General features: G+C 45.8%; 1 protein-coding gene and 2 pseudogenes across 2 annotated transcripts in view; 2 read left to right on the plus strand and 1 right to left on the minus strand.

Annotated features, from left to right (window-relative positions):
* Positions 1–23,900, plus strand: part of N4bp2l2 (NEDD4 binding protein 2 like 2) — a 67,331-nt gene extending 43,431 nt beyond the window's left edge. For both annotated transcript variants that reach the window (XM_042267723.2, XM_006987228.4), the window contains exons 7-8: positions 20,804–22,481; positions 23,478–23,900. In XM_042267723.2, the coding sequence (XP_042123657.1) occupies positions 20,804–22,481 (1,678 nt within the window). In that variant the 3' untranslated portion in view covers positions 23,478–23,900. The remainder of the gene's footprint in view (positions 1–20,803; positions 22,482–23,477) is intronic.
* Positions 15,160–16,222, minus strand: LOC102928537 (protein SET-like; annotated as a pseudogene).
* LOC121825496 (small ribosomal subunit protein bS21m pseudogene) lies at positions 18,092–20,712 on the plus strand (annotated as a pseudogene).
* Positions 23,901–24,162: the final 262 nt, after the last annotated feature.

Genomic DNA, 24,162 nt, shown 5'->3' on the forward strand with positions numbered 1-24,162 from the left:
GTTGGGAGAATGTGAAGTGTATTGAAGAGACAGTGAAAGTGTGTTTTGTGCACAGATATATATGGCAGCAGAATTATGTTGCCGCTGTTTAATGGATGGATAATTAACAGGTAGAGGGAAAGTGAAATGTCAGGTTCAAGGGAAGGATTGCCACCGGAATTGATGCCTAAGCTTCTTCTCAAAGTGGGATTCAGGACTTAGCAAGTGAACAAGAACGTGGAAAAGGTACACGCGGCGGCAACTGCGTGGTCAGAGCCCTAGTGGCAGGAGCGCAGTTACTCACGCTGCAGCGGTTGAGTTCTGTGTGGTAGAGATGTAGCAGTGGGCAAAATAAACAGTATTTGCCTCCCCCCTGCTAGAGGTCTGCATGAAGGGTGGTAAAGCAGTGTGAAACTTAAGGAAATGACCAGCCGGGCATCGGCAGGCAGAGCCAGGTGTAGGCCAGCCTGGTCTACAGAGCGAGATCCAGGACAGGCACTAAAACTACACAGAGAAACCCTGTCTCAAAAAAAAAAAAAAAAAAAAAAAAGGAAATGACCACCCCTTTACTTGGAGTGACTGGCACATCTGAAGAGAAACTTGAGAGCAAATCGCAGAGAGCAGTGGAGGAGCATCGGGCAGAATCCTGCGAGTGAGGGTCCTGATGAGACTGGTGTGGTCAAGGAAACCAGTTTGTTTGTGGAGTCAAGTCAGGCTAGGGCAGAGTGGCCGTACAGAAGCCAGTCCAAGAACAAGAAAGGAGATAATATGAGGCCTCAAAAATTACTGAGGGAATATGGGCCTTTACCTTGCTTGAGAAGGAATACCCTGGGGAGTTCTGAGCAGAGGTGAGGTCACTGACTTCAGCAAAGCAGGAGTACAGGCAGGACTAAGGATCTTTGCAGTGACTCCTGTAATGTAACTGTGACTTCAGGCCAGAGTGGGAGGCTAGGGAGATGGCCCAGCCGCTAAGAACAGACACTTGTTGCACATATATAAGGTGCTGAGTTCAGATCCCCAGAACCCTGTAAAAAGCCAGGTATGGTCATGGGCACCAGTAATCCTGAATTATTGGAGCTTGCTGCCCCCTGGCCTAGCTCCAGGTTCCGTGAGAGACTGTTTCAAGGTAATATGGTGAGAGAGAGAGCAGGACACCAGTGTCCACTGGATTCTGTACTTGTGCACAGCCACACACGTACATATATGCCACACTCGTGTACACAAACAACTTTTAAAGACTGTTACAATGAATTAAGAGGTAGAAGTGCAGCCGGGCGGTGGTGGCGCACGCCTTTAATCCCAGCACTCGGGAGGCAGAGGCAGGCAGATCTCTGAGTTTAAGGCCAGCCTGGTCTACAGAGTGAGTTCCAGGACAGCCAGGGCTACATACACAGTGAGACCCTGTATCAAAGAACCAAAAAGAAAAAGGTAGAAGTGTGAGAAGAGGGGACATGTTATTGAATGAGACAAATAATAGGTATGAGCAATAGTGAATTTGGGGTCACTGTGGTAGACGTGTTCGGCAGGAGGACACATTTGGGAAGAAAAACATAGTTTGGGACATGTCAAGCTTGAGTACATTCTAGACATCCAGATACGGGTGCTGAATATGTTGTGTGTTCATAGCTCAGAAGACTGAGCTGGAAATGCAAACGGGTCTGTGAGGACAAGACAGGAGCATGCTAATGGACACATCAGTAGGGGGCGGCAGTGAGCTCAGCGCCTTCCGTCAGAACTGACGGAAGAGGCTTCACTTCCCAAGGCTTGGGAACTCCCCTTACAGGTTCTCCTTGTCCCCCATTTGAGAGATCAGGTCAAGAGCCAGACCGGGGGAACCACCACGAAGTCCTTGAGACCTTCAGCAGAAGTGAGGCATGGTCTTCGGTTTTAAATGGGTATTTCTTAGTCTAGTTGAAAGTGGCTTTTTAAAATTCCCCGGGACTAGAGATGGAACTCAGTCGACACAGGGCTTGTCTGTCACGTGCAAAGCCCCAACTACAAAACCAGCACTGCACAGAACGGGGTGGTGCATGCCTGTGACCCCTCACTTGGAATATAAAGGCAGGAGGATCAGGAGTTCACGGTCACCCTTGGCCACATAGCAAGTTTGAGGCCAGCCTGAGTTACCTAAGAACTTATCTTTAAAAAAATCCACCCATGATAATCTACTTTAGTTAAAGGACACTGAAAGTGAGTTACTAGAAAAAAAGATTAAAATATAAGCCAATACACAAAACTGTAAAATACTTTACCCAGTACACATAAAATCACTGTCAAATTCTATAACGATTTTTTAAAGCAATACAACCACAACTTCTGTATCTTATAAACAAGTAGCAAAACTCTTCACATGTTAACATCTGTTTGGTGGCAAATTAAGTTACCCTGTTAGCACCTCTGGATAACTTACCAATTGGGAGGCTAAACACATCAATACTGCAGAACAGCTTGAGATTCTGAGGCAGCCTGTCAGCACTGGTTTGGCAGTTACATGAGATTAAGGGGGGCGGGGGCTTACTCTAATCAGTACATGTATCTGGGCATTTTAGAAGTGTAGTTTCCTGTTGATCTGCTCTTACTCCGATTTGGTGGATATTTTAGTGTACTTCTGATCTTGGTCAGGTATGGCTAACTTCAGAGTCTTGATGTTTATTCAAATTGATTTTGGTGCCTGTAAAGATCTCAAGGTACTGGGGTGAGACATCTCTCAGGTAGAGTGGTTTCTGTCACCTAGTGTTCAGATCCTGTGACAGAGAGTCAGCTCTTGGTTTTCAACTGTCCAGCATGTAGGTTAGGAGAAACTAAGCATGGCAGGGTGTGGCCCATACCCTTCAGCTAGCACATGGGTTGCACAGTGAGTTCAAGGCCAGCTTGGTATTGCTCTCAATAATAGGGTTTATCTAGATTGTGCAAGGCCCTGAACTGACTCCTCAGCACTGGAAAAAGAAAACACAAACTGAAAGCTTCATAGCACGGGAATTGGGGCAACTGTTAGTGGAATCGTTAGTCCTTTTCCCGTTAGCACTCCGCCCCGGTCCTGAGAGAGCCGCCGTTCCCCGAGGGCTGTGCCCGTTTCCTTCTGTTAGAAAGCACCAGCATGGAAGACAGGCTTCTCCTGAATTTCTGTTCCCCTTTCTGTTTTAGAAGACAGGAGCTTTACTTAGGAAGTGGGTCCGCCCATCTGCCAAGGGCCTCAGGTCCCAAGCATGCTGCTCCTTTTCCCTGCTTGTCTCCGAGAAAGAAGTAGGAGTCCTCTTCAGTTGGTTTGTCCTCCCCACACGCCCTAGCCTAGCATGGGCTGCCTCGCCGTGTCGTGGAAAACCCCGAGAAGAGCTGGCAGATTCAAGAGGTATCGTGAACTGAGTGAGGAGCCTGACAAGATGGCTCTGAGGAACTCGGTGGTGTTTCTGCTTATTAACCCAGCCCTTTGGTACAGTGAACAAGTGTCTGACGTTCTCGCCACAGCAGTCTATAGATGTGTCATAAGGGAAGTCACAAGAGGTAGCTTGGCATATGCCTCTATGGAAAGATAATACCAAGATTATCTAACAGACAGGGGCCTGTCTGCCAGCCAGCACATCTGTTCTCTTCCTGGCTGCTTCGTTCATAACTCCAGGAAGGCTGCAGGTGCTACAGGTAACTGCACAAAGACACGGGGGTCAGTGGTCCGCAGTGACAGCCTACGGTTTGCCTCAGCATAAGCAGACATGCTCCTTTTGAGATGCCTGGGGACCAGCCTCCAGCAGCGCAGGCCGCAAAGGGAAGCTGCTCTAAGGCAGCAGCGCATTCTATGGCCTTTTTATCTGAGGGGTTAGGGAAAAGACACTCTCTCTCGATAGTTTCCTTCTTTATTCTTCTGTATTCTTCATTCTGTGTTCTAGATCCTCTTCTCTCTCTCCAGAAATAACCCTTCGTCTCTTGATGTTTTCCTTCTTCTAGCTCTCTTGATGCTCTCCTCCTAACTCTCATTCTTGATGCTCTCCTTCTAACCCATTTTCTCTCTCTCCAGCTCTGTCTCTGTTCTTTCCCTTACAGCTTATATACCCCAGCAAAATCTTTCAGGCAATATAAAAATTACAGTGTGGTTACATTCTGTTTTGCAAGTGAATGATTACAGTGAAAACAAACAGTAAAAAAAGCATGTTTTCCAGATCCCTTACATGATTCAACATTTTGGTCTTTTTTTTTTTTTTTTTTTTTAGAGCTGAGGACCAAACCCAGGGCCTTGCAAGTGCTCTATGACTGAGCTAAATCCCCAAACCCCGATTTTAAGTATTACTGGTGAAAAACACATTATCCCAAGAACCCACATACATTCACACCTAAGCAACTTGTTGTAGATTAACTGTGTGGGCGAGCGAGGTATTCATCTCATCAGGACTTGACTAGCAGGCTCCTTTTGCAGTCACAAAGAAAGGGCCAAATATTACTTATCTTAAAAGGTAATCTTATAAGGAATCTTAAAGGAATCACAAACCTAAACTTTTATATATGAAAATCAGCTCTACTTTAGATCTTTAGGGTACGTACCCACTCATTAATAGTTTTTTTATATGAGGAGGTTGAAGGCAGAAATGGGTATGAGGAATTAATTATCACCTTTGGTCATCAACCAATGCTAGCAAGAAAAGTGTGTCAGCTAGTAATAATTGGGCTATTTTGTTCTTGTTCCCTGATCTTAAAGAGTTCCACATTCAACTATGTGCCTTTCTAAAACTTTAGATTATCTTCTTGGGTTTTTCGCCTCAGAGCTATTTGATGAAAACATCTTAGTCTAAGTTATTTTCAAAGCTTTGTTTCAACTGTGTTGCACCCCAAAACCTGTGAACACATCTTCCAACATTAAGGTTAAAAGAATTTAAGCTAGCTGGGCTACTGGGACTCAACTGTTTTTCTTAATCATTAACCTAAGCCACAATTGATGGCTCTTCAATGGAAACTTACGTGTTCTAGCTGTGAGACACTTCCTTGTAATTATTTTTATTCATCAAAACTCTGTATCAACTAACATTATTATCAATTAGATAGTACAGCTTAGGAAGAAATCACCTTCATAATAATGCACAAGTAAAAATACCCAGTTGAATGGGATGTTTCCATGAGATAAACACACTACATTACAGGCAGTGGGGCTCTCCCCACACCCATTTACCCATGCCAGATACCAGAGAAAGAGCAGCAGCGGCAAACAAGAAAGGCACAGCAGAAGCCAAAGACATTCCGGGGTCTCAGGGCCTCGCCTACCCAAGATTGACCCATCAGAGAGTTTCCTCCTGGTGGGCTGACACCGTGAACCTCAATTGCCACCAGCACCTTTGAGATGGCCATGCTTTGGGGTTTATATTTGAGTTAGAGGGCAGCTCTGTTCCTGCCAAGGCCCACTAGTCTCGGCAGGTCTAGGTGAGAGGAAGAGTGCAGGCCAGCTGTAGGAAACTCAAAGAGCAGAGGCATGGCTCGAGAAGCATGCTTTGGAGGGGTAGTGAGGGATGGCGTGAATATTAACCAGTCAGGGTGCAGTGCTGGGGATGCTATGAATGTGTTGCTCTGATTGATGGATAAATAAAACCCTGATTGGCCAGTAGCCAGGCAGGAAGTAAATATATGCGGGACAAAGAGAGGAGAATGCTGGGAAGTAGAAGGCTGAGTCAGGAGACGCTACCAGCTGCTGCTGCCATGAGAAATAAATGTCAGGATACTGGTAAGCCACAAGCCATGTGGCAATGTATAGATGAATAGAAATGGGTTCATTTAAGATATAAGAACTAGCTAGCCAGAAGCCTGCCACGGCCATACAGTCTATAAGTAATAAAGCTTCTGAGTGATTATTTTATAAGTGGGCTACAGGACTGCAAGGGCTTGGCAGGACCCGGAGAAAAACTCTCAAGCTGCAGTGCAGCTTGGTGACTATACTAGAAAAGGAATCCCAGTCTTGACTCTGTTAGTTGAAGGGTCCATAGAAATTCTAAAGGACTGGGCTTAGATTAGAAAGGAGGAGGCTCCATCTGCCTAATGATAAGTATTTCAGTTTTGGGTCGTTTTTTGTTGTGTTTTGGTTTTTTGTGGGTTTTGTTTGGTTTTTGGTTTTTCAAGACAAGTTTTCTGTGTGTAGCCCCGGCTGTCCTGGAACTCACTCTGTAGACCAGGCTGGCCTCGAACTCAGAGATCCGCCTGCCTCTGCCTTCTTAGTGCTGGGATTAAAGGAGTGTGCCACCACTTCCCAGCTTTTTCTTTCTTCCTTCTTTTCTTTCTTTTAGTGATTTATTTTATTTTATGTGCATTGATGTTTTGCTTGCATGTCTGTCTGTGTGGGAGCATCAAATCCCCTGGAACTAGAGTTACAGACAGTCGTGAGCTACCTACCATGTGGGTGCTGGGAACGGAATCTGTGTCCTCTGGAAGAGCAGCCAGTGCTCTAACCGCTGAGCCATCTCTCTAGCTCCGGTATTTCAGTATTCTTACAGGTCAGGATCACATGGTAGTTCTTTGATGTCTGGGATGCTTATATTCTTGAGTATCCACTGCTGTTCCTGACTCCTTTATATATTTAAAAATTATATATATATTTTCCCTCTAATTCTTGGCTGGAGCAAGTGGAGTCCCAGAGGACTGAGATGACAGTAGCTGATATGAGTGAATAGTGCCCCTCTCACCGACCGAAGGTAAGAATTACACCTTTAACCTTTCATGGGTCCGGAATAGAGGATGGCTTCATACTTGTAATGTTAATGATTAATAGATGTATTTCTATGTCTCCCAGTTTTAACGGCAACTGGAACAAAAGGGTCGGGGGCAAATGGACTTGGTAGATGTTGTGGTCAGACATATTAGTGGTAGCGCTGAGGTCCTGAAGGTCGTCACAGCTGGGCAGAGTGATTACATGGGAAAGCCAGAGGGATTGCCTAAGTCAGTGTCTTTAGAGAACAAGAGAATTCAGTTTATCCATTTCTAGGGCTAGGAGCTAGGAGACCTTGAAAGGGAAATGAAGGGACAGTCACAGAGGAAGGCACAAACTGTTGTGGCAAATGGTGCCAAGGATCTGATCGCTTTTGAGCCACTTGATGCTAACTGTGTAGGGCATCTCCTTCAGGGCTCATAGACAGGAAAGGGAAGTCCTCAGAGGTGAACCCACTAACTCCTGGAGCCAGTGGGAGAGTGAAGACTTAGAGCCTCCAGGACACTTGCCTTTCAGTCATTCTTCCCATGCCTGAATCTTGCCACTGAGTATCATGTGAAGTAATGGTTGGTAGGCTTTAATGACTCACAGTGTCAGCCTGCCTGGGAAGAGAAATTCATGGGGGCTCTAAGGCAGCTGTGTGAAAGTTGATTTTCTTTACATGTTAAAAACATGGGACATGATTGAAAATAGACTCACTTTTAGCCACTTGGTTTTGTACCTACATTCTACATAAGAAACCTTGACATGAAACTTCTTTGTAATTCGGCTTTTGAAGGGCTAGGGAACTCATCCAACTCATCAACACCCAGAAACTATTAATGCTGTAATAGTTTATAAGTGATTTTGTTGAGTGTATGTGGTGATACTGGCTGCTGATAAAGCCCACGGAAGATGAAGGCCATGAACATTCACAAACACCATTCACGGGTGTTTTTAATTTGTCTACAATTGGAAGCCGACTTGTGTGTGTAGCTCAGCAGTCCTAGGGGCAATCTCTAATACCCAAATCGCAACAGCAGCAGCAGCAGCAGCAGCAGCAGCGCCCCACAGCTCCACATGTGTGCCTTCATAAAGTACACGGAGACAAGAAGAAGTCAACGCTGGAGCACCGGACGACCAGGAAACAAGTGTGGACCACCTCTGAAAAAAAAAAAAAAAGAAAAGAAAAGAAAAGAAAAGGAAAGGAAAAAAGCCTACAGAAAATGACACTGTCCGATTTCCATGGCCAGGGACTTCAGCCTTTGAACGTACAGGATACGTAAAGCTACTGGCCAGATCCAAAAAGTTAGCTGGCCCAGCATAGACGTCGGTTTCAAGATCACTTCCCTGGTATGTATGTGCTAGGGTCTTCGTATGAAACAAACGGCCACATCTGCTAACAGGAAAAGAAAATACAAACCAGATGTATGGCCGGGTGATGGTAGTGAACGCCTCTAATCCCAGCGCTCGGGAGGCAGAGGCAGGCAGGTTTCTGAGTTTGACACCAGCCTGGTCTACAGAGTGAGTTCCAGGACACCCAGGGCTACACAGAGTTGTCTCAAAAAGAGCCAAACAACAACAAAAAACCCAGATGTATTCTGAAGTGTGGCTTAAAGTTATGCTGCTCCACCTGTGCCATGAGAGGAGAAAATAAAAACAGCGGTGTACTGAGCAGCTTCTGCAAATGGAGATGCTCCATCTGAGCCATGAGAGGAGAAAATAAAAACAGCAGTGTACTGAGCAGCTTCTGCAGATGGAGATGCTCCATCTGAGCCATGAGAGGAGAAAATAAAAACAGCGGTGTACTGAGCAGCTTCTGCAAATGGAGATGCTCCATCTGAGCCATGAGAGGAGAAAATAAAAACAGCGGTGTACTGAGCAGCTTCTGCAGATGGAGATGCTCCGTCTGTGCCATGAGAGGAGAAAATAAAAACAGCGGTGTACTGAGCAGCTTCTGCAAATGGAGATGCTCCATCTGAGCCATGAGAGGAGAAAATAAAAACAGCGGTGTACTGAGCAGCTTCTGCAAATGGAGATGCTCCATCTGAGCATTGCTGGAGACTGGGAGAAGTCAGTCAGGTGTGATTGACACGTGACCAAGATGACCAAACACCCCGGGAGCGTGCTCTGGAAGAGCTGTTGGCCTGCTGTCTCTTTAACACACCAACCTGTGTGTGAGTTCCCTACCAACAGTCTAAATAATATGGAAGAGGGATCTAGGTTACCTCACTCGGGGTGATTTTCTTCTAGTTTCTTCTATTTACCTGTAAATTTCATGATTTCATGTTTTGAATGACTGAGTAGTACTCCATTGTGTAAAAATGTCCTGCATTTTCTTTATCCATTCTCCTGTTGAGGGACATCTCGGTTGTTTCCGGTTTTGGCTGTTATGAATAGAGCAGCAATGAACATGCATGAGCATGTGTCTCTGGTAGGATGAAGCGTCCTTTGGGAATATGCCCAAGAGTGATATGTCTGGGTCTTGAGGTAGATTGATTGCCATCTAGCTGAGGAACCACCACACTGATTTCTATCATGGCTATACAAGTTTGCACTCCCTCCAGCAATGGATGACTGTTCCCCTTATTCCACAACCTCACCACCATGAGCTGTTATTTCTTTTATGGGTCTTAGCCATTCTGACAGGTATAAGATCCCAAAATAGTTTTGATTTGTATTTCTCTGATGACTAAGGATGTTGAACATTTCTTAAGTGTTCCTCAGTCATTTGAGTTTCCTCTTTTGAGAATTCTGTTTAGATCTGTACCCCATTTTTAATTGGGTTATCTTTTTTATATGTGTATTAGATATTAGCCTTCTGTCAGATGTGTAGTTGGTAAAACTCTTTTCCCATTCAGTAGCCTGGCACTTGATCTGACTGCTGATGTCCTTCGCTTTGCAGAAGCCTTTCAGTTTCATGGAGTTCCATTTACTACCTGTTGAACTTAGTACCTGTGTTAATGGTGCTCTATTCAGAAAGGCTTGTCTTGTGCCAATGAATTCAAGGTTACTCCCCTGCCGTGCTGGCTAGTCTGATGTTTACTTGACACAAACTAGAGTTACCAGGAAGGAGGGAACCTCACTTGAGAAAAGGCCTCCATAGGATCTGCTGCAAGGCATTTTCGTAATTAGTGATTGATGGGGGAGGACCCAGCCCATTGTGGGTGGTGCCATTTCTGGGCTGGTGGTCCTGGCTCCTATAAGAAAGCAGAGTAAGTAAGCCATAGGAGCAAACCAGTAGGCAGCACCCCTCCATGGCCTCTGCATCAGCTCCTGCCTCCAGGTTCCTGCCCTGTTTGAGTTCCTGTCCTGACTTCCTTCCTTCCACGATGAACAGTGATATGGAAGTGTAAGCTGAACAAACCCTTTCCTCCCCAACTTGCTTTTGGTCGTGGTGTTTCATTGCAGCAATAGAAACCCTATCTAGACACCCACTTTCTCTTGTATCAGATTTAGTATATCTGGTTTTATGCTGGGGTCGGTCTTTGATCCATTTGGAGTTGAGTTTTTGCAGGGTGTGGATCTATTGGATTCTACATGACCAGCACCATTTGTTGAAGATGCTGTCTTTTTTCCCAGTGTGTATTTCTGGCTTCTTTATCAAAAATCAGGTGTCCATGGGAGTGTGGATTTACGTCTTTTTTTTTTTTTTAATGAACTCTGAGGTATGACTGATATCCCCGGGAAGCTTCTCATTTTCTACAGAAGATGCCACATGCTCTGCACACCAAGTCCCTGGGGAATACCTTTCAAACCCCCTTCTGTTGGAGGCAGGTTAGTACAGTGGCCTCCCTGTCCTATGTACTTTTTGTCATAGTGTGTGGTAGAAGTCCAAGTTGGGACAGCTCCTTAGAGAGAAGAGTAAAAGATTCAATCAAAAAGTTTGAAAATAGGCAAGGCAGTGGTGGCACACGCCTTTAATCCCAGCACTTGGGAGGCAGAGCCAAGTGGATCTCTGTGAGTTCGAGGCCAGCCTGGTCTACAGAGTGAGATCCAGGACAGGTTCCAAAACTACACAGAGAAACCCTGTCTCAAAAAAACAAAAACAAAAAAAGTGTGAAAATAGTTGATTTTTGGAGTCCAGCTCCAGTGGGGTTCAGGTCCCAAAGAGAAGGTGTGGAATCAGTGAGGGAAGGAGACAATACAACCTGAGGGTGAATCAAGGTGGCCGCCCGTTTATTGAAAATAGCCTACACCTTATAGACTCTATAATTGCATTATAGTTTAACCACAAGGAATTTTGAAATCATACTTAATGATTCCAGGATGAAAGCGGCCATCAGCCTCATTACAGTATTTTCCATGAAGCAGAAGACAAGAAGTTGAACAAGAATCTAAGTGCCTACTGTTATGCGAGGTTCAGTGACCCCACCAGGTGCCCTCTTGAATTCCTCCTGCACGGTCTCAGCCCTCGTCAGGAGGAGTCCTGAAAAACAGACCCGTAAGAGCGAGTTCCACTCTTCAAGGGGCATGACGTAGTGTTTGTAACATGTAGCACAACATGGACAGCAGCATGCACTGGGCTGTTTCCTGATTGCATTCCTTTGTGCCTTAGTCTTAGGACCTGTTGCCCTCATACGCTCCCAAAAGGGAAGGTCCTGACACCTTATTCTGTTTCCATTATACCATACCATTCTGAGCCCTTCAGTCTGTGCTCCTGTATATGGCAGAGGGGGAGCAAGGCAGTCTAATTTCTTAACAAAATCTGCTCCCCCTGGGGCAGACCTGATTGACATTAATCCAGTAAGCCACCAATCCTGGGTACTATTCTATACCTCTTAAATGAACTCTTGCCCTGAATATGGCCTCAGGCTTTGGATCTGGGTCCATTGTTTCTCTTGATTGTGTGTTTTTCATGCTGGGACCCGCTGTGCCCAGTTAGTAAATCTTTAACTTCTTTATCCTTGGTGTAATCAGGGGGGCACAATGGGGAGTCTTGTGTGGGGAGTAAGAAGATTTATCATGCTATATGGTTCCACGGTAGTAGAGATTTTTTCCAAAGAATTGTTAGTTTAAGGAGACTGCCGTTGTATTCTACATTTTCACCTTCACCAAAGCCCACACAAAATTTCCCAGAAGAAAAGGCATAAGGGAACTCCCCTAACACATAGTGAGAATCATTCAAAATGAAAGTAAAAAGGTGCTGGAGGATTGTGATCCGCAATGTCGTGATGCTGGAACTTTGTCAGGCGGCAGTGGTCGCCATGTCATCCGTACAGTTGATGATAAACACTGAATGCAGATAAACAAACAAACAAAAACCCTGCATGGAGCTACTGGAAGCAGCCAGACAGTCTCTCTCTCTATAGTACAACAGTGGTGATACATTTAAAGTGACAGTCCATTGAAGACAGTCTCACGTACATCAAAAAGACCCAGGATATCAGCAAGTTCCCAGCGAATAAGAGGGATGGGTGTGGATATGGTCAAAGGACCTGCGTAAGTTTGGAACTGTAAGTCAATAAATAAGAATTGTAAGATGCGTTTTCTTTTTACCGTTGCTTTCTTTTGCACCAATGGTGGGCCTTAGAAATTAGAAATAACACATTTTTTTTTTTTTTTCGAGACAGGGTTTCTCTGTGTAGTTTTGGTGCCTGTCCTGGATCTCACTCTGTAGACCAGGCTGGCCTCGAATTCACAGAGATCCACCTGCCTCTGACTCCCAAGTGCTGGGATTAAAGGCGTGCGCCACCACCACCCGGCTAGAAGTAACAAAAATTTAAGCATAGGCAATGTTACAGTTTTTAGGCCGTCTACTTTTGGACATTTTTTTATAGCTTGAGAACAGGATACTTCTGAATCGTATGTTCGGAAAGGTCTAGAAGTACAATTGCTAGGTTTATCATTAATTTATTTCGAGGTAGAGTTTCATGTGTCTCAGACTGGCCATGAACTTGCTGTGTGACTGAGGATGACCCCGAACCCCAGTCCTTCAGCTTCTCCTTCACAGTCCTAGGGTTACAGGGTTGTCTGCAGCTTGACTCTGGTCCTCCAGCTGGTTGGCATTTTGTCCCTGAGCTCTAGCCCAGCTAGTTGCTAAATGTATTAAGACAACAGCCGTGACAAGTCAAACTCTACCTGTGCTGCTAGGCCCTGTTCCGTGCCTCCCTGTGTCCACTCAGAGCTCTTCGCAGCTCTGTCCCGGCTTCACTTCCTGCTGGAGCAGCCTGTCAGCCCCAAGTGGGAGCTCAGGGACTGCTCAGTCCTTGGTGCGGCAGTGGACATTCACTACCACAGCTTTGGCCTGCGGCATTCCCAGAAGCAGCCCGGAGCCGCTCCAGCCCTCACCCCTACCCTTCCTTACGAGCTTTGCAGCTTGCTGACTGTCTGCCCCACAGTTACCCCAGTTGCCCAATGTGTGTGTTGTGGTGTGTTCAGCAAATGCCTCTTGCCCTGTCCTCAAGAGAGAGTTTCAAGCTAGTCCTAATGGAAGCCAGCCAGCCATGTGTGGTGGCGCACTCCTTTAATCCTGGACGGGGGAGGCAGAGGCCGGCGGATCTCTGTGAGTTCCAAGTCAGCCTGGTCTACAGAGCGAGATCCAGGCCAGCCAAGGCTACACAGTGAGACCCTATCTCAAAACAACAGCAAAAGGAGGCAATGGATGGACCCAGAGAGGCTGAAACAACCGTAATCATTGGGAATAAGGTCTTTCTGCTGCCTCTTGCGCTCACGCTGAGATGTTCTCTGTTGTTTTGGGGACCAACGCCAACACAAGCAGCATTAGATGGGGCTCCAGTGAGCGAGGAACAACACGAAGAAGCCCTCTTACCGAGATGTTCTGGGTTTTTCTTGAGTGACTACCAGTTCTTGTAGCGCTCTGACTTGTTTTTGGAGTCCTGCAGCCACTGGTTCCGACAGGCCTTACCAATTGCTGCTGGGGGAGGGGGGATGGCATTTTGGGGTTTGTCACTCCTCCATATGGTGTCCTGGAATGTTGCTTTCCCAGCTTATAACATTTATAACATTATAACATTTGCCAAACTATCTTACTAATGCTATTCGACTTTGAAGCTTGTATACTCAGATAGTTATGCCATCCCCCAGAATGACATTTTTTTCTTCCTTTCCATTTAGTTCACTGAAAAAATTAATATAAGAATTCAGGGATGATGATATTACCAAGCACTTGACTGACATGTATCAGGCTTTGGGTTAGGTCCCAACCACTGTAGGAAAAGCAGCAGAGTGAGGAGTTCTTATGAAATGATGTCCAAATGACTGTAAACATTGTATGTGAATGCTAGGCAAGTGCTCTATTACAGGCCACGATTCCGGCTCTCTTTTCAGTAATCTTTTTTTTTTTTTTTTCACCTTAAGGCAAAAAATCTTCATTTTTATCGACCAGAAACTCAGTTGATTTTTTCCCCCATGAAAAGCCTTGTCCATTACAAGCACAGTTAAAAGTGTTAGGAGAAACATACTGACTCTCCATCTTTCTCCTGCGTTTTCTCAGCCTTTACGTGTGATTCTGCTGTTTTCCCTTTTCACGTTTAAGCCATGCCTGCCTGCAATGCATTGCCAAGAATTTCTAGTTATTTTGATTTTAAAAAAGGAAGATGAACCCACAGTCATTTTCAAGGCACTATGAGAGTATGAAAACAGGGTTTTATGACTTTTGTAACAATTTTTTTTTTCCGGAGCTGAGGACCGAACCCAGGGCCTTGCGCTTGCTAGGCAAGCGCTCTACCACTGAGCTAAATCCCCAACCCCTGAAACAAATTTTGTAGTGATCCTGTCCACAACTAATTTAACAACTACTTTAACACCTCATCTTTAGTGAGATAAAACACATCATTATCCTATCAGTTATGACTGATGTAGACAGATTTGAGGATAAACTCATTGATTCCTTGTAAACACACAGTTCTAAACACTAGGAGCTAAAAGTTATAACAGAAAGCAGCCATCTAGCTGGGAACATTCCATGTGCCCTTGATGTCTGTCAATGTCATATAGAAGAGGAGGAAAGATTCAGTCGTATGTCCTGTCAGCTAAATGGATGTCATTTAAGGCACATTTAATAAGTCTGTATAGCCATTCCGCAAGAAGGAAACATTGCCCCCATTTTATAAAGGAGACACATTTATGTGTGATCCTGTCTGCTAGCAGATTACTGAGCCAGTGCCCAGGCTGACCTGGGCTATCCCAACTGTAGTCATTCTACAAAACTGGAAGAGTGGTTCTTTTTCTTTTTTAATGCTGTTTGTATTTCACATAGAGACACAGTGTAATCTCTGAGCCCAGTATACGGAGAAAGGAAAAAGAGCTAGAATTCTGTGCATTTCTACATAAGGGCCTGGCACCCCCCAGCCTCCAGCAGAGCCAAGGGGGTCAGAGGGCTTTTCTTCTTTCCCACAGAGCACGGTGGTGGTGTTAAATACACAGACGAGGAAGGATAAACATGAATTTAGGAGAGAATAGTGGAGATTTTCTGTTGTATTTTGCTCAAGCTGTTTCCCCCCAAATGGGCTGAGAATCCTGTTGTTGAGAAGAAACCTCAAACACAGGGCGACTGAGCCCGAGAGGGTTAGGGAGGAGAGGAAAAGGACTGCAGCTTGCTCCCAGGGACTGGAGAAACCAAAGAAGAAAAGAAAATTTAAAAATTAACAAAAGAGAGGGTTTTATCCAAGCTAGTCATCCCCTCCCTTGTCCTCCTCTCCTTCCTCCCCTTCATCATCATCATCATCGTCGTCTTCGCCTTCATCTTCATCCCCTTATCAATATCTTCCGAGCCTTCCTCCTCCTCCTCTTCCTCCTCTTCTTCATCATCATCTACCTCTCCTTCTTCATCATCCATATCAGGACCCAAATAGTACTGCAGCAGGGTTGGCCAAATAACGTCTCTGCTGACCTAACTAGTCCGCACCCGCATCGCAGGGGTCAGTGAACTGGTGAAGCGGCTCTCCAGCTCTTCATGCTGCCTCTTCCTCGGGCCCTGTTTTGCATTTGACTTGAGTGTTTTGTCAAATCCTTTCCAGATTTCCATTTGGTTTCTGTGGACTTTGAAGATGGGTCCCCACTCTCATTCAGATGAAATTCTTCGGAGAGAACGTTATTTTCAAAGTAAGGCTTTTCATCGAAATAAAAATCTATCCTGTAACCTGATTCAATGTCTTCCAATTCTGTCACCTCAGCTCTGGTCAAGTAATGCAGTCTCTTCGTCTTCCTCCCCAGGCAGTGTAGATACTGTGGATGGTTGGCAAATGTTGTTACCCAACATTTTGGGATTTTGGCGGTCAATTCTGACCTCTTCTGAAAAAAATGGTTGGCGGAATTTGTTACATTTTTGTTCTACTTTCAAAATGTCCTCACTGGCTCGTGATTAAGTATTTTATGTGTACTTCGCCCCGTGTTCATTTGCTTCTTCTGTTCTTCTCCTGCCTTCGCAGGCCGGGAGAAGCCGATTTGGGTTTCTTGGGCTGAGGCAGGAGTGCAGATTGTCGTTTTGGGGCCATGGCAGGAGGGCAGAGGCCAGGAGCCAGAGCCCAGAGGGCTGGTGCTCACAGCAGGGAGAAGCTCACAGGAACGGGAAGTTTCTCTAACTGCACGCTCTTTGATCTCCGGTTGGAAAGGGCGCACCCACTGGAGGTGCGGGCACGTAGGGTTCTGCAGGAGGAGATGGCGTGTCTGCCCTCTCCCCCAGTTACTCGTTCTCGTGGAATCATGACTTGCCATGCCTTTCCATTTGTTCTCCCTTCCCCTGCTTTTCTCCATAGTCAGTTTGGGCCTCACCATCTGGATGCTCTTACCTTAGTGCCCTGGTCAAGTTCCCTTGATCAGGTTAGCTCGCCTCTGAGAAACACCCCTCCTGATTCTTGAGAAGTACATTGTGCTCCTGCCCACGGGCTTGGGTTCTGAGCCATCATCTAGTCTTACTCATCACAGATGTGTTTCCCTTGCTTATTTCTTGTTTCTTCCTTCCTTTCAAGGCTTCAGTCCTTGCCTTTAGCTCTTCCGACTTCCTGCTTATGACTCACTCTTACTTAGTGATGCTTTTCTTTCCTAACAGGGCCATTCATCCTTAAGTGAATCAGCACAGATGAGATCAGGTTTAACAAGCCTTGACACAGCTCTGATGAGCCTCTTACACTGTATAGATCTATGTTCCTGATGAAAGTGCATCTACTGATCAGCTACATCAGGGCGAATGCATTCCAACGGAAATTACCACCACCGCCACCACAGCTCTTATCTCACAGAACCCTCACAGGGTTGCTGGTTTAGGGGTGTTTCCAGAAGACCTGGCTCACTAGAAAAAGGACAGTAACTCCAAAGAGCATCAGTGGATTCGGGGTGTGGTAGCTCACACCTCTAAACCCAGCACCTGAGGCGCTGAGGCAAGGATTATTGCTGAGAATTTGAGGCTTGCCTGGGCTACTGAGCACTGTCACTGTCTTAAAAGCGTCATCGGGGCTGGAGTGATGGTTTGGTGGCTAAGAGCACTGACTGCTCTTCCAGAGGTCCTGAGTTCAATTCCCAGCACCCACATGGTGGCTCACAACCATCTGTAATGAGATCTGGTGCCCTCTTCTGGCCTGCAGTCATACATGCTATATGAGAGAGAAAGAGAGAGAGAGAGAGAGAGAGAGAGAGAGAGAGAGAGAGAGAGAGAGAGAGAGAAGAAAGAAAAGACAATACCCTGAATGCTTGCCTACAGCCCAATCTTATGGAGGCTGTGATAGTTTGAATGTAATTGGCCCCATAATCTCATAGGGAGTGGCACTATTAGGAGGTGTGGCTTTGTAGGAGCAAGTGTGGCCTTGCTGGAGGAAGTGTGTCACTGTGGGGGCAGGCTTTGAGGTCTCTTTTTCTCAAGCTTCCCTCAGTGTGACACAGAGACCACTTCCTGTTGCCTGCAAGCCAAAGATGTAGGCTACTGGGCTACTTTTCCAGCACCATGTCTGCCTGCACACCACCATGCAAACCTCTGAACTATAAGTCTCCTCAATTAAATGTTTCCCTTTCTAAGAGTTGCTGTGGCCCGGCATGGTGACACACACCTTTAATCTCAGCACTTGGGAGGCAGAGGCAGGTGGATTTCAGTGAGTTTGGGGCCAGCCTAGTCTACAAAGCAAGTTCCAGGACAGCCAGAGCTGTTATACAGAGAAACCATGTCTTTGGGGAAAAAAAAGTTACCATGGTGGTGATATTTCTTTTTTTTTGGTTTGTTTGGTTTTGGTTTTTTTGAGACAGTGTTTCTCTGTGTAGTTTTGGTGCCTGTCCTGGAACTCGCTCTATAGACCAGGCTGGCCTCGAACTCAGAGATTCGCCTGGCTCTGCCTCCCGAGTGCTGGGATTAAAGGGATGCGCTACCACCACCTGGCTTTAATTAATTTTTTCATGTATATGTGTGTTGCCTGCATCCAATATATGTATTACATGTATGCCTGCTGCCTTCAGAGGCCAGAAGAGGGCATTTGATCCCCTGAAACGAGATACAGCCGGTTGTGAGCCACCATGTGGGTGCTGGGAACCAAACCTGGACCCTCTGAGAGCAATGCCCTTAACCAGTGAGCCGTCTCTTCAGTCCCATCACCCATTTCTGTTGTTCTCCTTCTAGTGGGTTTTCTGTGCACTCATTGGTGCCTTGTCTCTGACTCTAACCACTCACTGTGGCAGGGGGAAACTAGCCTTTATGGGAAAACTTAGAAAGTTCACTAAATCATCAAAAAAGGACCAAATACTGTCCTTAGCATCAGCTTTCAGGAGTGTCACCCTTCGGACATGAGACATGATGTCATCTATAAAGTTTATCGTTGAGAACTGTGCAGTTGAGTTACAGAAAATAAAATCACACACTCAAAAATCTCACAATGGTTTGAGGAAGTTTACAGTTTTTTTAATTATATTATTTTTTTTCTATTATCAGCTTGATACAGTACAAATTCTTATCCTAATAGTGAAATGTTTCATTGAGGCTTGCCCAGTAATTGAGTATATTAACCAAAACTTATTATAAGCCACAGTCATCCTAGGGTCCCCCCTGCTATATAGCCTCCCTGGTTCTGTGTGTTGCAGTCTGATTTTTCTTTTCTTTTTTTTTTTTTTTTTTTTTTTTTTTGGTTTTTCGAGACAGGGTTTCTCTGTGTAGCTTTGCGCCTTTCCTGGAACTCACTTGGTAGCCCAGGCTGGCCTCGAACTCACAAAGATCCGCCTGCCTCTGCCTCCCGAGTGCTGGGATTAAAGGCGTGCGCCACCAACGCCCGGCCGATTTTTCTTTTCTTTATATCTAGTATCCACTTATGAGTGAGTGCATACCATGTTTGCCCTTCTGGGTTTGGGTTACCTCACTCAGGATAATATTTTCTAGTTCCATCCATTTGCCTGCAAATTTCATGCTGTCATTGTTTTTCTCTGCTAAGTAGTACTCCATTGTGTATATGTACCACATTTTCTTAATCCATTCTTCAGAAGTTTACAGTTTTGTGTTGGGCTCCATTCATAACTATTCTGAGATGCCTGCAGCTCATGGGCCACAGGTTGGACATGCCCAGTATCAAGTATTGTCTTCACTTATGGCAGAGCTATGTGTAAACAGATTTGTCTTTGGGCCACCAGCTCACAAAAAAGTGACATGAAGACTTATTATTAATTACGAAAGCTCGGCATATAGCTTAGGCTTGTCCCGTAGCTCTTATAATTAAATTAACCCACTTCTATTAATCTACGTTTTGCCTGGTGGCTTTTTACCTCTCTCCCATCTTCCACCTCCTGTTCCCTTTCCTGTGTCCTCTGGCATATCTCCTGCATCTAGATCCATCTCTTCTCTCTCTCTTCCCAGGAGTCCTGCCTGACCTCTTCACTTCTAGTGTGAGTGATGAGAATTCTGTTTCTCTCTTGGGAGTGATATCTTGTCACTGTGCATCATAGAATGGTTAGCATACTGGCTTCAATGCCATATGTGATAACACAAATTGCCAGTCACTATGACCACCAAAAATGCCTTCACACATTTCTAGCACCTCACATAGTAGTGGCATCGCCTCTGGCTTAGGGTCGCCGCTTGCCAGACAAGTCCAAATACATCACCAAATCCTGGACTCAGAGTGTTCATTAGTAAGTACTACATATAATGTGATGGGACAACTTAATTGTCAACCCCATTGTCTAAGTCACCCAGTCATTAAAATCACTACAAAATCTGCCATACTGAGGCTATTCCAGTAATTTTTTTTTTTTGAGACAAAGTTTCTTTGTGTAGTTTTGGAGCCTGTCCTGGAACTCACTCTGTAGACCAGTCTGGCCTCGAACTCACAGAGATCCGCCAGGCTCTTCCTCCCAAGTACTGGGATTAAAGGCGTGTGCTACTGCCACCCGACTCTAGCCATTTCTTATCTTTCAAATCTAAAGTATTATAAAATCTGTTTCATTCTAAGAAAACTGTTGTTGAGGTTCTAAACAGGATTATAATAAGTGCATTAATTCCTTTAAGATGTAAAGCATCACAAAATATGATATTTTTCTGTACACATGGAACATTTTCTTCAATATAAATACTAGGTTTTCATGAAGTTGTTGGTTTACGAGATGAGTGTGTGCATGTGGGTTTTAGTTTCCTCAGTGTGTACTGATATTTAGAGGAGTGGATTTAAGATCTCATTAAAAGTCATTGTAAGGAGTGCTGAGGCTGAAATCTGTAGATCCTGAGGATGAAGGTTTGAATACAAGGCCACAGCTAAACTTCTGAAGTTCATTGTCAGGACTGTGATGGTTCAGAAGGAGAACACAGACGGTGCATACAGGATCCTGAGCAGAATCCTCACCACCGGTGGGCAGACTGAAGTCATAAAGCGATGATGCTACTGTAAGAAGCCTTGCCTCCCCCACCAGCAGGAGAGCTGTGAAACATGCCCAGGGATCTACAACATGGAAATGCCTGGGAAGATTAGATACAAAAGAACGGGGCAGATCCATGGCTGGGTTGCTAAGCCTGTGGATAGAAGGCCCCCATTCATTCTATGTCCAACTCTTCTTTATCCAACAACAATTTCTGTTACCTTTCTCTACAATAAACTCAATCACATGTGAACCAGGAAAAAAAAGTGGATGTAAATACAGTAAAAAGTACACAGGCACTCTTGGACTACTGAGTTTTGCACAGTGAGATTTTAAAGTCTGCTAATAGTACATAAACTAAGTCATGCACTTTGCTTGTTCTTTATATTTCAGAGGGAGACTTTTGAAGAAGAGTGGGTACCGGTTTGACAGACCCAAACAGAAGAGAAACAGAAGAGGAAAGAAAAGGAACAACAGTTTCCGTGAGAACTCCCCTGCAGCCTTAGGTCAGGGCCCGTCTCAAAGCCAGGGGGAAGGTTTTGAAGAGACCAAGCGAGAACCAGGGCATCCCTTTGCTGGCGGCCTACAGAATGAAGCAGCGGATTGTGTAGATGGCTCTGAAGAGCAAAGCTGCAAAGACAGGGAGAACTCAACCAGTTTCCAAAATGTCGTGTCTGCAGTTGAGGTGGACCACACACCGAAGAGCTGCTTCCCCGAGGAGGAGGAAGAGGAGGCGGAGGGGGAGGGCCTGTTTCTAACTTTGCCTTCGGTACCAAGTGAAGGGTCTGCCTGCTGGGACACGAGCACTCAGCATCGTCCTTGTGTAGTGAAGGATGGCTGCTCAGACAGGAGGGCGGGAAGCCAGGTGAGAAGTGGACGTAACTCAGCCGCAGACAAGCAGGACACAGTTGCTAAAACTCCACGTTCGTTTGCACAGAAGACAGAAACGGCAGGTCAGAGTTGCCCTGATGAGTTTGCTCCACGTCGTCGTCAGAGTGGAGCCAGAATGTCGGAGGAAATATTACGAGAGGAACACGGAGTTAGAAGCGATCGCTGGGCTTTTTTTACAGTTAGTTTGTTTGATGAAGAATTGGAGATAAAGTCTGAGAGTCAGCCATATGTGGGTGGTTGGCCCCAGGGACCCCATGAGTTTGTGTGTGAGCAGAGACCCAAGAAAGACAGATCTCGGAGACTGACCCGTCCTGATAGCGAGGAACAGTGCATTAAGCTGATTTCCGCTCCTGAAGGAGCAGCGGGCTCGGGAAGCGGCCCAGAAACACCAATGAAGAAGCAGCCGAGAGATTTGTCCCCCAAAGCTGGGGTGGTGGATTTACCCAGAAACCCAGAAACAGCTGTCTCCAGCACCTGTGCCCCCCATCTCGACTCCCCAGAGCACCCCTTAGAACCAGCAAAGGGTATACAAGGGGTGCAGCGGATTTGCGATTTGTCACCGAACAAACAGACTCCTATCAACCCAGAAACAAAGGAGAAATGTGACCTCTTAACAGAAAATCATGAGCTGAACACTTTCTTATCAGGGGAAGATATTTCCAAAATAATCAATAAAGATGAGACAAAGCCAAAAATGATGGTCTTTGACTGTCGTCTGCCACGGTTTTACCTTGACTCTCCTCCAAGTATTGTCCGCCAGTCTCGCTCTTACCGTCTGCCATTTAACAGAGTAGGGTGTGCTGTGTATTTTTATAAAAACCCTGTCCCTTCTCTCTTGCTACATTATCTATCTAGCTTTTGCGTGCTATCTTTTAACGACAGAAGAGCACTTTTGACACTCGAGTCTCAGAAAGGCCTGGCTAGGACACTCACCGATGGAGGCTTTATTCCCTCAGACGATCTGAGTGGCCAGCCTGCTCCTCATTGCTTTTCGCGGATTTTCTCCGAGAGGCTGGATGAAGAGCTGAAGACATGGGGAGCCTGGGAGCCGGGGGACTGCTCAGCAGCTGAAGACTGCCAGGACTTAATAAGCAGGACCCGTCGGAGCCGGGGGCCGTTATCACAGAGATGCTTGCCTTCCGCCCGTCCCAACGGTGTGGATCTCGCGGAGTCCCAATAGGTAAACCGGTTTATTTATGAAAAATACAAGTCCAAACCCGGCAGGGTCATGCAAACCTTTAATCCCAGCACTCGGGAGGCAGAAGCAGGCAGATTTCTGAGTTCGAGGCCAGCCTGGTCTACAAAGAGAGTTCCAAGAAAGCCAGGGTTGTTATACGGAGAAATCCTGTCTGGAAAAGACAAAAACAAACAAAGAACCAAAAGTCTAGTTTAACATATGCAAATACTTTCGGTCATGGGGCCTCTCCTGTGGTAGTGACGTCATGTTGATCTTATGAATCACCGCAGCAGTGAAAGTGACCCATGGTGAACTTAGCAAGCTGCCACCCCTTGCGCGAGTCCTTGTAAATGTCTGAGTCCCCTGCTGGAGAGGTGGCACAGCAGTTAAAAGCACTGGCTGCTCTTGCCGTGGACCCAGGTTTGGTTCCCAGCACCCACATGATGACTCACAACCATCTACTACTCCAGGTCCAAGGCGTCTGATGCCCTCTTCTGGCCTCCATGGATACCAGGCATAGATGTAATATACATACGCATGTTTTTGTTGTTGTTTATTGAGTTGATATGTAGGAGTGTTTTGTCTGCATGTGTGTCTGTGCACCGTGTGTATGCCTGGTACACACTGAGTGGGTGCTGAGAGCCAAACTCAGGTGCTCTGCAAGAGCAAGATAACTGCTGAGCCAGCTCTCCTGACCTAGATAACATTCCTGTAAAATAAAATTGGGGGGATTGTTTTCATGAAAATTAGAAAAAAAAAAAAAAAAGCAGGATGGTGGTGGTGCATGCCTTCAATCCCAGCTCTCTGGGAGCAGAGGCAGGTGGGTCTCTGTGAGTCTGAGGCCACCTGGTCTAGAGTGAGTTCCAGGACAGCCAGAGATACACAGAGAAACCCTGTCTTGAAAAACCAAAAAAAGAAAAAAATGATAAAAAGAATCTGTCTGTACATGCACATTTTATTTCAGCTAGTCCTGAGAGAAGCTTGCATTTGATTCTCTAGGTGTATTGAAGGCCGTGCACTCTGAGGTGGCCCTTGAGGAGAGTCGTTCACTGCACATGTTTGTGTCCAGCCCTCAACTGGGTCAGACTCCTGTTTGCTTGACCTGAAAGCATCTCGTCCGTCCATCGCTGGTGTCCTCCTTTGGTCCACAGTGGGAGCCTCACTGTTCCTGAGGGCTGCGCATCTTCTGCAGGGAGCTGGTGGAGGACCGGCGTGGACTGTTACTCAGGAGACCGGAAGAGTAGTACACAGCCGTTTCCTTTGTTCAGGTCCTTGTTGCTTTTGTTTTTCGAGACCGGCTTTCTCTGTGTAGCCCTGGCTGTCCTGGATCTTGCTCTCTGTAGCTCAAGCTGGCCTCGAACTCACAGAGATCCTCCTGCCTCTCCCTCCTGAGTGCTGGGATTAAAGGTGTGCACCACTACCGCCTGGCTTTTTCTTTTAAATTATTATTATTAATTAATGGTGATGTAAGTGAAGCTGGAGGCACTCCAGGGCACATTTTGGAATTAGTAGTAAAATTTAAGTTTAAAGATAAAACGTGGAGCTGTTGCTTAAGGGTAGCAGGTATTTCTTACAAGCACATCTGGTACAAACTTATTTCTCTCCTTAGTCCTGGGGGAGGCCATATTGTCATTCATGCCCACACAGAGAGCAGTGCCGAACGTGTTCGGACTGACGTGTGCTT

The sequence above is a fragment of the Peromyscus maniculatus genome, chromosome 23 (genome assembly GCF_049852395.1).
Source record: "Peromyscus maniculatus bairdii isolate BWxNUB_F1_BW_parent chromosome 23, HU_Pman_BW_mat_3.1, whole genome shotgun sequence".
Lineage (NCBI taxonomy): Eukaryota > Metazoa > Chordata > Mammalia > Rodentia > Cricetidae > Peromyscus > Peromyscus maniculatus.